The sequence below is a fragment of the Eubalaena glacialis genome, chromosome 20 (assembly GCF_028564815.1).
Source record: "Eubalaena glacialis isolate mEubGla1 chromosome 20, mEubGla1.1.hap2.+ XY, whole genome shotgun sequence".
Lineage (NCBI taxonomy): Eukaryota > Metazoa > Chordata > Mammalia > Artiodactyla > Balaenidae > Eubalaena > Eubalaena glacialis.
This window is the reverse complement of record NC_083735.1, coordinates 35714346-35726818: the sequence shown is the minus strand read 5'-3', so window position 1 is coordinate 35726818 and position 12473 is coordinate 35714346. Positions and strand designations below refer to the sequence as shown.

The window sequence follows — 12473 nt, the reverse complement described above, 5'->3', positions numbered from 1 at the left end:
AATGTCCATACTACCCAAAGCAATCTACAGATTCAATTCAATCGCTATCAAAATCCCAGTGGTATTTTTCAAAGAAATAGAACAAACAATCCAAACATTTTTATAGACCCATAAAAGACCCCAAATAGCCAAAGCAATCTGGAAAAAGAGGAACAAAGCTGGAGGCATCATGCTCCCTGATTTCAAACTGTATTACAAAGCTAAAATAGTATGGTATTGGCATAAAAACAGAAACTTAGATCAATGGAACAGAATAGAAAGCCCAGAAATAAACCTATGCATATATGGTCAATTGATTTACAACAACAGAATCATGAATATACAATGGGGAAAGAATAGACTCTTTAATAAATGAAGTTGCGAAAATTGGACAGCCACGTGCAAAAGAATTAAACTGGATTACTCTCCAGCACTGTACACAAAAATTAACTCAAAATGGATAAAAGACTTGAACTTAAGGCCTGAAACCATAAAACTCCTACAAGAAAACACAGGTTGTAAGCTTCTTGACATTGGTCTTGGCAATGATTTTTAAATTCTGACAGCAAAAGCAAAAGCAACAAAAGCAAAAAGGAACAAGTGGGAGTACATCCAACTAAAAAGCTTTTGCACAGCAAAGAAAACCATAAACAAAATGAAAAAGCAACCTACTGAATGGGAGGAAGTAATTGCAAGTGATATATTCTGATAAGGGGCTAATACCAAAATATGTAAAGAATTCCTACAACTCAATAACAAAAACAAAACAATCTGATTTTTAAATAGGTGGTAGATCCGAATAGGTATTTTTCCAAAGAAGGTTTACAAATGGCCAACAGGCATATGAAAAAATGCTTAACATCATTAATTATCAGGGAAATGCAAATCAAAGCCACAATGAGATACCACCTGTTAGAATGGCTATTATAAAAAAGTGTAGAAAATAGTGTTGGCAAGGATGTGGAGAAAAGGGAATCCTTGTGCATTGTTGGTGGGAATGTAAATTGGTGGAAAACAGTACGGAGGTTCCTCAAAAAATAAAAAATAGAACTACTATATGATCCAGTAGTTCTACTTCTGGGTATTTATCTGAAGAAAATGAAAACACAAAATTGAAAAGATATATGTACCCACACATTCATCACAGCATTATTTACAATAGCCAAGATAAGGAAACAACCTAAGTGTCCACTGATGGATAAAGAAGATGTGGTAAATATACACAGTGGAACATTATTCAGCCATGAAAAAGAATGAAATCCTGCCATTTGCAACATGAATGGACCTTGAGGGCATTATGCTAAATAAGTCAGAGAAAGACAAATACCATATGATCTCACTTATATGTGGAATCTGAAAAAAAAACCCAAACAACAACCCAAGCTCATAGATATGAAGAAAAGATTGGTGAAAAAAAAAAGAAAAGAAAAGAAAAGAAAAGATTGGTGGTTGCATGTGGCAGGGGGTGGAGGGGAGGAGAAATGGATGAACTGTTTTAGTTTTTTTGGGGGGATGGGTATAAAAAAATTAAACAAAAGCAAGTGTTAGAGGCTGCATATGCCTGTACTTTCCCCCAGTCAGGACAAACGGAATAGATAAAAGAGAAAAAAGCTCACACCCACAGTGTGTGGGCTGCCAGGAATGTAGGGAGTGGCCTGGTTAAGAAGCCTTCTCCAGAGCTCTGGCACACCACCAAGAGCACCTTCCAAAGGTGAGGCGCTCGCTGTGTTGTGGGGTGTTGAGGCCCAGTGCAATGGATGGTTACCAGGTCTGGACTCAGGTGGTGGGAAGACTCATGAAGGAACATCCTTTGAGTGGAAGAAAAGTAAAAGCTGATTTAGACTGACAAGGGTGTTGGGCCTTGCCCCCCACCACCCCCCGCCCCCGGCCATCTGGCTTAGCACCAGCGCTGCCTGACCTCTTCGCAGACAAGGCAGAGTTAACTCCCAAGCGATCTGGGTTTGTAATAAGTCTTCTGGTCAAAAAGAGAGGCAAATACTTGCGGATTTGTGACCAGGAATGCCAAAGCAGCTGAATCTGTTTTCAATGGCCAGCTTTGGGGTGAAGACTGATGACTGCTAACTTGGGTGATGTCAAAATCAGACGTTAGAGAATGCCCTTTCTGTACCATTTCCAATCCAAACTAAGTGAGCCATTTCTCTGCAAGTCGACTGGCTGATATATTGTGTGATTCATCATTAGGTCCCTTACTCTATAAAAGTTTCCCTTTCCCCCTAAATTCATCCCAGAAACTCTAGCAAAGGGGCCATTAGGATACACAGCCCATTGATTATATGAGCTGAGCTGATAAAGGGGGAGATGGATCCTGGGCTCAGGACTCACAGGAATAACTGCTATTTGTGGAGAACTTTGTATGTTCCAGGCACTTTACATATTTCTTTTCTAAACCTCAGAACCCAAAGGGTGACTTTAGAACTCCTGTTTCAGAGATGAAGCTGAAGCTCATACAGCTTAGCTTTTTTTCTTTTTTCTTTTAAGATTCCACACAGCTGGTTAATGAAGTAGCCAGGATCCAAACCCAAACCTGCTGGGCTTTCCCTCTACTATACCAAGCTACCTCATTACCAAATAATGCGTTTTTACCACACAATAAAGAGAGGAATCTTTTTTTTATCTTTTAAGCCTTTTGGTGGCTTTCAGTCTGGGGCAGTAGTAGGACATCTAAAGATCCCTGAACAGAAAGGTAAAGAGGCAGAGCCAGTACTTCTGGAAATAGAAGTACTAATGTCCACACTGCAGACTGTACGAGCAGAATTAACACTGCAGAGAATGTAACCTGTGAGTGGAAAAGAAAGAGTGAGCAGTTCTCCTAAAATATAAGGAAGAGGATGGAGAGAGGAGAACAATAAGGAGGGGATTACAACAATGGAAAGCAAAGGAGGGAAATCTAAGTAAGATGTATCGTGATAAATGGAATATTTATGAACGGAATATTTCCTGCCATATCAGTAAACAAAGGATGTCACAGTCACCAATGATTGCAGCCCTGCAACGAGAGCCGGTGAGCCCGGAGGAAACTCAGGATGTGCAAACAGAGGATACTGGCCCCAGATAGTTCAAGTGCATATCAAAGGAATGATTTCAGTGAGCCCAGACTCTTGCATCTTCCCATACATAGAAAAGCTCTAAATTCTTTAACTTGAGATATCTGGTTTTCTTTAATTAACAACAATCCTTTGACGGTCCCGACTACCTGCCCTTCGTTGCAAAACTCCTATATGTCCTGGCTCCCCCCTTGCCTCCTTGGAGCAGTTTCTCAGAGTTATCTGAAAAGCCATGTCCTGGGCTGCAGTCCTTATTTTGCCCCAAATAAAACTTAACTCGCAACTCTCATGTTGTGTATTTTTTTAAGTCAAAAATAGTTACTCCAGAGGACGGGAACACATAATTCAAATTGAAGTATTATTTAAAGATATAAATGTAGAAAACTTATGTTCTAAAACAGAAACCTGTGCAATGCAGTCTGGAACATGTTCTTGACAAAATGAAAGCAAAGAAGCCCCATGAAAACACATCCAAGCATCCCCTACAAATCACTTCTGTGTCTTCTCTGTGCACCAAATGCAGGAGTCCCAGGGTATATATATGTGAGGACATAACCAATGTTTGGATGCGTGTGCGTGAAGAAAGCCCCCCCTGCAGAGGTGGCAATTGCAAAAACGTAGACCATAATTTTTAAAAATTAATTAATTTATTTATTATTGGCTGCGCTGGTCTAGTTGCGGTGAGCGGGGGCTACTCTTCATTGCGGTGCATGGGCTTCTCATTGCGGTGGCTTCTCTTGTTGTGGAGCACGGGCTCTAGGCGCGCAGGCTTCAGTAGTTGTGGCTCGTGGGATCAGTAGTTGTGGCTTGCGGGCTCTAGGGCACAGGCTCAGTAGTTGTGGCGCACGGGCTTAGTTGCTCTGCGGCCTGTGGGATCTTCCCAGACCAGGACTCGAACCCGTGTCCCCTGCATTGGCAGGTGGATTCTTAACCACTGCGCCACCAGGAAAGTCCTGATCTTAATTTTTTTAACCTAAAAACAGACCTCATGCCACATTAGCCATGACCTTACGCTAAAAGGATGGTCAATTCCAAAGCATTAGCTCAGAGAGGCAATTTCTGGTGTAAATGCCCCTGGGATATCTCAAGAGATCTGCCCGTGCCCCGGGTTCACTTTTTCTCTGGCTGTCCCTGTGTCTTCCTCTTCTTGGTGTGAGGTTTGAACCAACTGACACTTCTGCTTGTCGCTTAGCCTGCTGGTGACGCCAGAGTACAGAGTGACTCTCTGGTGCACCCTCCTGTGCCGTGATGGGGGTTTGGTGGGGGTGTGAGGTTCTGGCAGTGGGGAGGGGCAGCGGAGGGTCCAGGGCGACTGTAGGAGACCCGCAATCTCCCTGGGGGAGAGAAGAGTCACCGCGGTCAGGGAGCGGTATTCAGCACAGTCCCACGGAGGTGGGCGGGTTGCAGCGCCTGGGGCTGGGGAGCATCCCAGACCAGGAAAGCTCTGCAGGCAGGTCTGGGTGCTGGCCTTATCGAGGCCACAGGAGGGCGAGACCAGGCCAGAGGCTGGACGTCCTCGCTTTCAGCCTTAACCAGGCTCAGACCCTGGGACACTGAGTCTAACTGCAGAGCTGGGATGAGAATTCAGGCCTCCCCAACCCCATTTAGTGGTAAGCAGTTTCTGAGTTATGTAAACCACTCTCCCTCGGAATATCAAGTGCTACTCTTGGCCATCATATCAGCAAACACTGGACAGTTTCCTCCTCTGAATATCAATAGCCAACAGGGTAAAACAGTAGAGAACTCAAGTCTGCCCCTCGTGGTAATATTAGGTTAATTCAGTCTGGTCACCTGTTTTCTAAGTCTTCCTCCAATAGGGTGTCACTCTGTAGTTATATCCGGATATGACTGTACTTATTTCCTCCAAAATAACTGTAGGCAGAGGGTGATGCTAGAATCTTATATGTCTTCATAATTACTAGTGGCTATAGGGTATTTTTCTATTTATTCCAGAACCTTAAGATTTCAGAGCTGGATGAAAATAATAATTACCTGGTTATCCCACCTTGTTTTGCTAGAAGTGAAAAACTGAAGTTCAGAGAGGTAGAGGGACCTGTCCAAGGTCACACAGCTAATGGTGGGAAGAGATGGGAACGAAAGTTTCTTTTCTTTTCTTTTTAAAATTTTTATTTATTTTTGGCTGCGTTGGGTCTTCGTTGTTGCATGTGGGCTTTCTCTAGTCGCAGCGAGCGGGGGCTACTCTTCGTTGTGGTGTGCGGGCTTCTCATTGCAGTGGCTTCTCTTGTTGCGGAGCATGGGCTCTAGGCCCACGGGCTTCAGTAGTTGTGGCACGTGGGCTCAGTAGTTGTGGCTCGCGGGCTCTGGAGCGCAGGCTCAGTAGTTGTGGTGCACGGGCTTAGTTGCTCCGCGGCATGTGGGATCTTCCCAGACCAGGGCTCGAACCCGTGTCCCCTGCACTGGCAGGCAGACTCTTAACCGCTGCGCCACCAGGGAAGCCCAGTAACAAAAGTTTCTGACTTCCAGCCCTGTGTATGTCTGCAATTTTATAATGTCATGACTGCCGAACTACCGTTAGAAATGAAAGCTAAGAGACAGGTTCTCTTAGACAACTGACCATTGTTTCTCAGACAACAGAAACCACACGGCACATTTCAAGAAACACCTAACAATGATCAGTTTAAAAACTTTCTCATTAAAGCACACATACACCCATGCACACTCACACATATACGTGCACCCCACCCTCTTCTCTGGCTACATTTTACACTGTCCAGGTGTGTTTTGCACAGCCAACAACTTCACGAACAGACTGCTACAACCCTATGCGTCCTTTAAATGAATGCCGTCACAGGAGTCAAGCCTGGAGTACCAGCAAACCCCATCCTCCCGCGTGATCCTGGTGGCCGCCCAGAGGCCGTCGCCCTGCTGGGCTGCCCCGGGAGCTACTGCATGAGACGCCTGCCTGACTGAGCAAATCTGCGTCCAGAGCCGAAGAGCCGGGGGGAGTTATCTCCCGCCTTCCCTTCCTCAGGAGGCGGGCGGGCTGTACAGCCACCAAAGGTACACAATGCACATCAGGGTCTGCAATTACATAAACTTCTATATTAGTTTCCTAGGGCTGCCGTAACAAATTACCATAAACTCGGTGGCTTAAGACAAAAGACATTTATTCTGTCATAGTTCTGGAGGCTAGAAGTCTGGAATCGAGGTGTCCGCAGGGCCATGCTCCCCTCCAGGGCTCTGGGAAGTCTGCTCCACGCTGTCCCCCCGGCCCCCGGCCCCCGGAGTCCCCTGGCTTGCGGCTTGTCACTCGGGGCCCTGCCTCTGTTGTCCCCTGGCTGCAATTCCCTCTGCGTGCACACCTCAACTTCCCAACCCCTCTCTCCTTATAAGAACACCAGTCATTGGCTTTGGGGCCTGCCCTAATCTGGTCTGACCTCGTCTTAATTTGATCACATCCGCAAAGACCCTGTTTCCAAATAAGGCCACGTTCACAGGTGCAGGGGGTTAGGACTTCAATGTCTCTTTGGGGGACTCGACCCACAACACCTGGTGTCCAAAAAGCTCACTCTTCTGCCCTTGTCTATCCAAGGCACGCATGTGGCTTCACCCTCCTCGGCGAGGTCCTGGGCGGAGCCCTGTCCGGCTCCCCAGAGCCAGGGAACCCCTCACACAGGGCCCCTCGCCCCCTGCCATATTTCTGTACATGTGAAGGCTCTCGTCCTACACCTTCCAACTCCTCATTCAGTTCACAACACCAGCAACTTGTGTTTCCTGTGTGTCTTACACCCTGGCCCACACATGCACCGCAAGTGAGGTGTGCGGGGCCGTGGGCTCAGCCACCAGTGCAGGCTCTTTGGCCAGTCCCTGACGCCGCCGAGGAACTTCATAGGAGCAGGACCCCGAGACCTTCTGAGATGAGGCAGAGAGGGAATGCCGAGGCCATGGAGGACTTCTGGTTTTGAGGTGCCCCTTAACTCCTAAAAGGTTCCAATTTCTTCTTCGTTTATTCCATACATCACTAGGGTTGTAGCCTTCATGTTAGGAGCTGCAGAAATGGGGGTTCTTCTCCCTTTACTGCTGGGGTGCGTACAATGCAGAGGTGATTCCCTCTTAGCGTTAATTAAACTCCAGCATTTGTGCAGAAGAGAGGTCGCCATGGGACCCCCAAGGGTCCTTTCACTTGATCGGGATCGGCTCGCTGCAGGGTGATGTGGCTTCATACACAAGTGTCCGTCTCCGCGGTGTCTGTCCAGAGGACGGCCCAGCTGGCGGCTGCAGGATGACACGATGAGGCTGTCACTCAAACAGCTCCTGGTAATCGGGCGGCTGTTCCTGCTGACCGCAGGGGTACAGAAGGAGCTCCTTCCCCAGGGAGGTGATGGGCTCTTCCTGTGAAGCAGAGGGTACAGGTCAGGCTGTGCCCAGTGACAGCAGCACAGCTACTAGGTGGCTCCTGAGTCTTATTTATAAGACAGTTCAATAAGGAGCCATGCCCTCCCTACCTCGCCAGAGCACATAACTTCTGGTCTCCCCTCGGTGTACACAAAGCTTTCTTGGCTTAGGCGGCCTTGAAAGAGATTTTTCTTGCCCGCAAACTGCCACGTGGTCTCCCACCCTCCTGGGCTTGTGCTCTAACTTAAGAGTGTCCTCATGATGGAAAAGAATATATTAAAAAAAAAAAAAGAATGTATATATATGTATAACTGAATCACTTTGCAGTACAGCAGTAATTAACACCACATTGTGAATCAACTATACTTCAAAAAAAAAGAGTGTTCTCAGATGTGATCAGAGTGCACAGATTTTGTAGCATCTCCTGCATGCTCTGCCCCAGTGGGTTCTCCCTGAGCATTTGAGGAGGAACTAGGTTCAGTGATAAAGGAAATGCCATTGACAATCCTGATTATCAGGAGGGGTCATCAAAGGCTAATCCCCCACTGCTTGTGTCAGTCATTTTTCTTGGAATTGCCTTTCACTGTCAGAGCTGCTGCAGGACCCCTATCACAGAGCCAATGAAGCTGCGCTGCTGCAGGACCCCTATCACAGAGCCAATGAAGCTGCGCTGCTGCAGGACCCCTATCACGGAGCCAATGAAGCTGCGCTGCTGCAGGACCCCTATCACAGAGCCAATGAAGTCTGCGTATCGCTTCACCTTGTGGTACTCCACCAGCTCAGCCAGGCTGGCATGCTGCAGCTGGTCCGCACCCAGGAAGCTGTACGAGTCCGTGGAGGCATCTATGAGGAAGTGTTTGCAGCCGTCCTTGGAAAGGTAGGACAGGACGTAGCCCTTGATCTTCTCGCTGACCCGGATCAGAAAGCTGCCTGGCACGCACGTGCTCAGAAGCTCATTCGCTCTCTGTAGTGTGAGAATTCCTGTGGGAAAGAAGAGGGGTTTCAGCCAAGTCATTTCCAAAACTCCCCTCTGCTAAATGCAGCCGTGTGGATAAAGCTAATAAAAATCTGAGCAAGTTTAAGTCCAGTTTGGACTTCTTAGGAATACGGTATAGTAGCATTCGTCGTCTGGTATTTGGTAACTGGGCCGGGGTAGGTTACATAAGCAAATGGATAGCATAAACGAGAGCTGAAACGTTTATCCCTCAGAACACATTTCCACTCGCACACCCACTGACAACAGCACAGGCGTCAGGTGGCTTCTGAGTGTGGTCGGACCCTTGACGGTCGTCCTGGGAGTGTGAGCTCTCCCCAGTTGACTGACAGGGACTCTGTGGCCTGGGAATGATCCTGCTTGATCTGGAATGGTAGTTCTCACCCAGGGCAATGTCTGGAAATGTCTGGGACACTTTTGGCTGTCCTGGGTGGGGGGGCTACTTTCCTCCAGTGCATTGAGGCTGGGATGATGCTAAGCCTCCCACCGCGAACAGAAGAGCCTCACTACAAAGAGTGATCCAGCCCCAAATGCCTCAGTGCCGAAGGTGGACACCCTTGTCGGGTGTCAGCGAGTTACTGACAGAACCAGGATGGGCCCAGGCCTACCCAGTGCCCTCTGCTGTGGCTACTCCTAAATGATGCTTCACTTACAGGAATGAAGGTAGATATATAGGGATATGCATGTACATGTGTATATATATGCTTATCTATTAACATTTATGTCTTCACATACATTTAAAAGAATGAAACCCTTCATATATATACACATGAGTTTTATACACCTATGTATACATGTGTATAGTTTGGATGCCTCATGAATTCACACTGATTCAGACCGGCCTTATCCCCAATGAGTCCACACTCATGAGGTTTGACTCGTATTCCCGGTTTCCCTTCTCGTGCCTAGTGTAATTCTTCAGATGAACCAGCAACGTGATGAGACAGCCAGAAAGGGCACAGACACGCCTTGGCAGGGTGGTGGGGGTGGTGAGCGACGCTGACCTCTGACCTGGGGAGCAGCGTTCTCTGCGCCCTTTCCCACGTCAGCAGATGGGACCCCCTGCCTTCTCCCATGCTGATCCTCAGTGTCGTTATCAGGAAAACCCGGAAAACCTCCTGGTGAAAAGGTAATGGATTATCACAGCCCTTTAGTCCAACATGACTAAAGGTGGTAAAGTTAACTGAGAATTAAACCTAATTATCCAGGGTGAAGCCTAAAATAAAACTGCTTCTATGTTCTCTTTTGTAAGCAGACCTTAAATAAAGGGAGGATTGGAAATCTGCTGTTCTCCCCCCGCCGAGACCAGCCGACCGGCCCGCCTCCTGCCCCGTCCCCTCTGCAGGGCCCGCACCTGCAAGTCCCGGTGCATCAGGCTCAGCCCCAGGGCGACGCCAGGATGGGGGTGGGAGTCGGGGCGCTGGACAGGAAATGAGCCTGCCGCCTCTCCTCTGGCCCCAGCTCTGCTGTGTCCCTGCCCCACGGGGCACCTTGTCCATCCTCTCCAGTCACCTTCCTGCCCTTCCCCGGCGAGACTGAGCCACTGGACACGGCAGGCACCGTGACCCCGAGGAGCCCCCTGGGTCAGCTGCTGGGTGTCCGCGTCAGGTGCCCAAGTGACGCCCAGGTGAGCTCCCCCAGCTACGACCGCTTCTGTCTGCCTGTTTTACCTTCTGCACACACCCGGTCCCATGGAGGGCGACCGGAGGCTGAACCAAGGCCTCAGGTGACCAGCCTGCCCAGGGCCTGCAGGGGACCAAGGTTTGAAGACTCTGGGTCTGTCTCTGAAACCAGGGGTATTTTTCACTGACTTCAGAATCGAGCTGAGGGCCTCATTCTGAAGATTTCTCTCCCCTCCCCGACTTACTGACAGGCTGACTCTGAGATTCCAGATTACTTCAACAGATGGAACAGATGTTATAACGTATAATGTCTGGATTTCATCAAGATGGATTTGGATTCCTAAAATGAAAACTATTCTGGAAAATTATAACCAGAATAAGGCAAATTCCTCCTAAAATCAGGTCATATAGTAGCTGTAAATCAAACCATCCGAGAGCCTCCCAGTCTGTAACTATTCCTCATTACACACAAATCCTGGTGCTGTCTCATCTCCAGAGACACCAGAACTCGGTCCTAATGGGGCCTCCTTCCACTCAGTGGTACCCACAGCAGGTGCAGAAGGCGAACGCTACGGGGACCAGGCTTTGTTCTTTTTGCTTTACAACAGGGTCACCATGCCTGAAGGGCACGCTCTCTTGGTGCACCTGTGATACAGGTCGATGGACAATTTCTCACGATTCCATCGAGGGCAGCGGGTGCCTTCAGGGAGGCCTGACTGAGGTCACTGCCAAGCGGGGAGCTTGGTCTGCCCATAAAGGGAGCTCTTGAATGCAATGCCGAAGTCCAGCATCAGGTATTAATCACCACGGACTCGTGCCCCGTGCACGACTCTAAGAAATTAATTCTGGAGCAGTGAGTGGTCTTCCTCCAGTCCCTGAGGCTGTGACACCTCCAGGCCACCTCCCTCACAGCAGCTCTCCTCACACAAGAACCAAACCTGTCTGAGAGCATAGAAGGATCTCCGCGCTAGTGGACATGGATACATAAAAGCTTCCTTCCGCTTCACCAGTTTTTTGAAATGAACCAGCTCTTCACCCAGCGGTCTATTTTGGAGCTGAATCCAGGCCAGGTGGGGCAGAATGGCGGTGGCCCAGGGGACAGCAGAGGGCATTGCTCCAGGGGGAAGGGGCTAAGCTCCCGAGAGCCTGGACCCCCGGCTTGGAGGGGAGCAGAGAGAAAGGTCCCACTTGTCCTGGTCATCTGCGTGACGCCCGGCGCCCTCAAGAACAGTCCTATTCAACAGAATTTTCTGTGATGATGGAAATGTTGTCTGTGCCGGTCATGTGTGGCTACTGAGCACCTGACATGCAACTGAGGGACTCAATTTTTAATTTTAATTAATTTTGATGTAAAGAGCCAGGCATGGCTAGTGGCTCCATATCGGAGAGCACAGCCCTAAACCCCTGTGAGTGTAGGTTTAGCGCTCCAGGCCAGGCCCAGGAAAACTGTTTTTGCACAGGAGACGGTAAATGGACCCCAGGAGACCTGAAACAACTCAGAACCCCCCCGCAGGACCCTCACTGGAAAGCCAAGTGACAGCGACTCCCCTACAGAAGGAGGGCAGGTAAATGGGATGCCCTTTGCCGGCCCTTCCTCCGTATTCTCCAAGATTCAGCCCAACAGCATGAAGCGTGCTCATCTCTCCCTGAGCAATTTGAGGCTCAGGGTCCTGCAGGCCCGGTGAGCACCTGGCCCCATCCCCGCTGAGCACTCACTCAGCCTCTCCAAGGGCTCACCTGGCCCGACCTCCACCTGGGCAAGCGCCGTCCACAGCTCTGAGGGGACCACGGCACATTCTGCTCCGTCTCTCCCTGCCCCACCTCCTCGTGGGCAACGAGGGGGCAGCTCCCACTCCTTATTTATTTTCACAGCCTCAGCACCTGCCACTCAGGATGCCCAGAAAAGGTCTAACGAATAATTTTGTCTTACTTCTTTCTCTAGGACACTTCTAGCAACCGCTGCCTCTGGTCTGAGAACTGTTACCACGGGGACAGGGGGTGCACTCAGGTTTCTCCAAGGCACCACTAGGTCTAACTCTGCTGATACATGTACGTCTGTGTGACCTGCTTCCAGTGTCTGGAAAAGCTGTGTTTAATAACCAGACGAAAGATAACCCAATAACAACAGCACTGAGAGTTCTTTGTGTCTGCCTGGCACTCCTCCAGGTGTGCATTCCCTCATTTAATCCTCACGGTGGCCTGAGGAAGAGGCACTGTCACTGCCCTTCAAGGACAAAGGGGAAGGCCCGTGTTGCAGAGTTCCTGACATGCGTAAGGTCTCTCCGGTGGGCCCGGGGTGCTGGCTGGACCAGGTGCCTGACCCGAGGCCAGGATCACACACACCCATCCGGAACACCTGTCCCCGGAGGGCACGTCAGTTCTTCCAGGCAGAACCCTGCAGACTGAGAGTGTACACGTTATCCCCGGGGAGTCTTAAACTTGAGAGAGAGCTCCTCC

At 49.2% G+C, this 12473-nt stretch overlaps 1 protein-coding gene across 2 annotated transcripts in view; it reads right to left on the bottom strand.

The window, feature by feature from the left end:
* Positions 1 to 6155: 6155 nt before the first annotated feature.
* SH2D4A (SH2 domain containing 4A) overlaps positions 6156 to 12473 on the bottom strand; it is a 71050-nt gene continuing 64732 nt past the window's right edge. Inside the window, exons 9-10 of one of the 2 annotated variants that reach the window (XM_061177607.1) lie at positions 8161 to 8381; positions 6156 to 7397 (exon numbers count right to left, since the gene is read on the bottom strand). In XM_061177607.1, coding sequence (XP_061033590.1) covers positions 7305 to 7397; positions 8161 to 8381 — 314 coding nt within the window. In that variant the 3' untranslated portion in view covers positions 6156 to 7304. Of the gene's footprint in view, positions 7398 to 8160; positions 8382 to 12473 lie in introns of those variants that run through there. The other variant, XR_009698830.1, reaches the window with a different exon arrangement.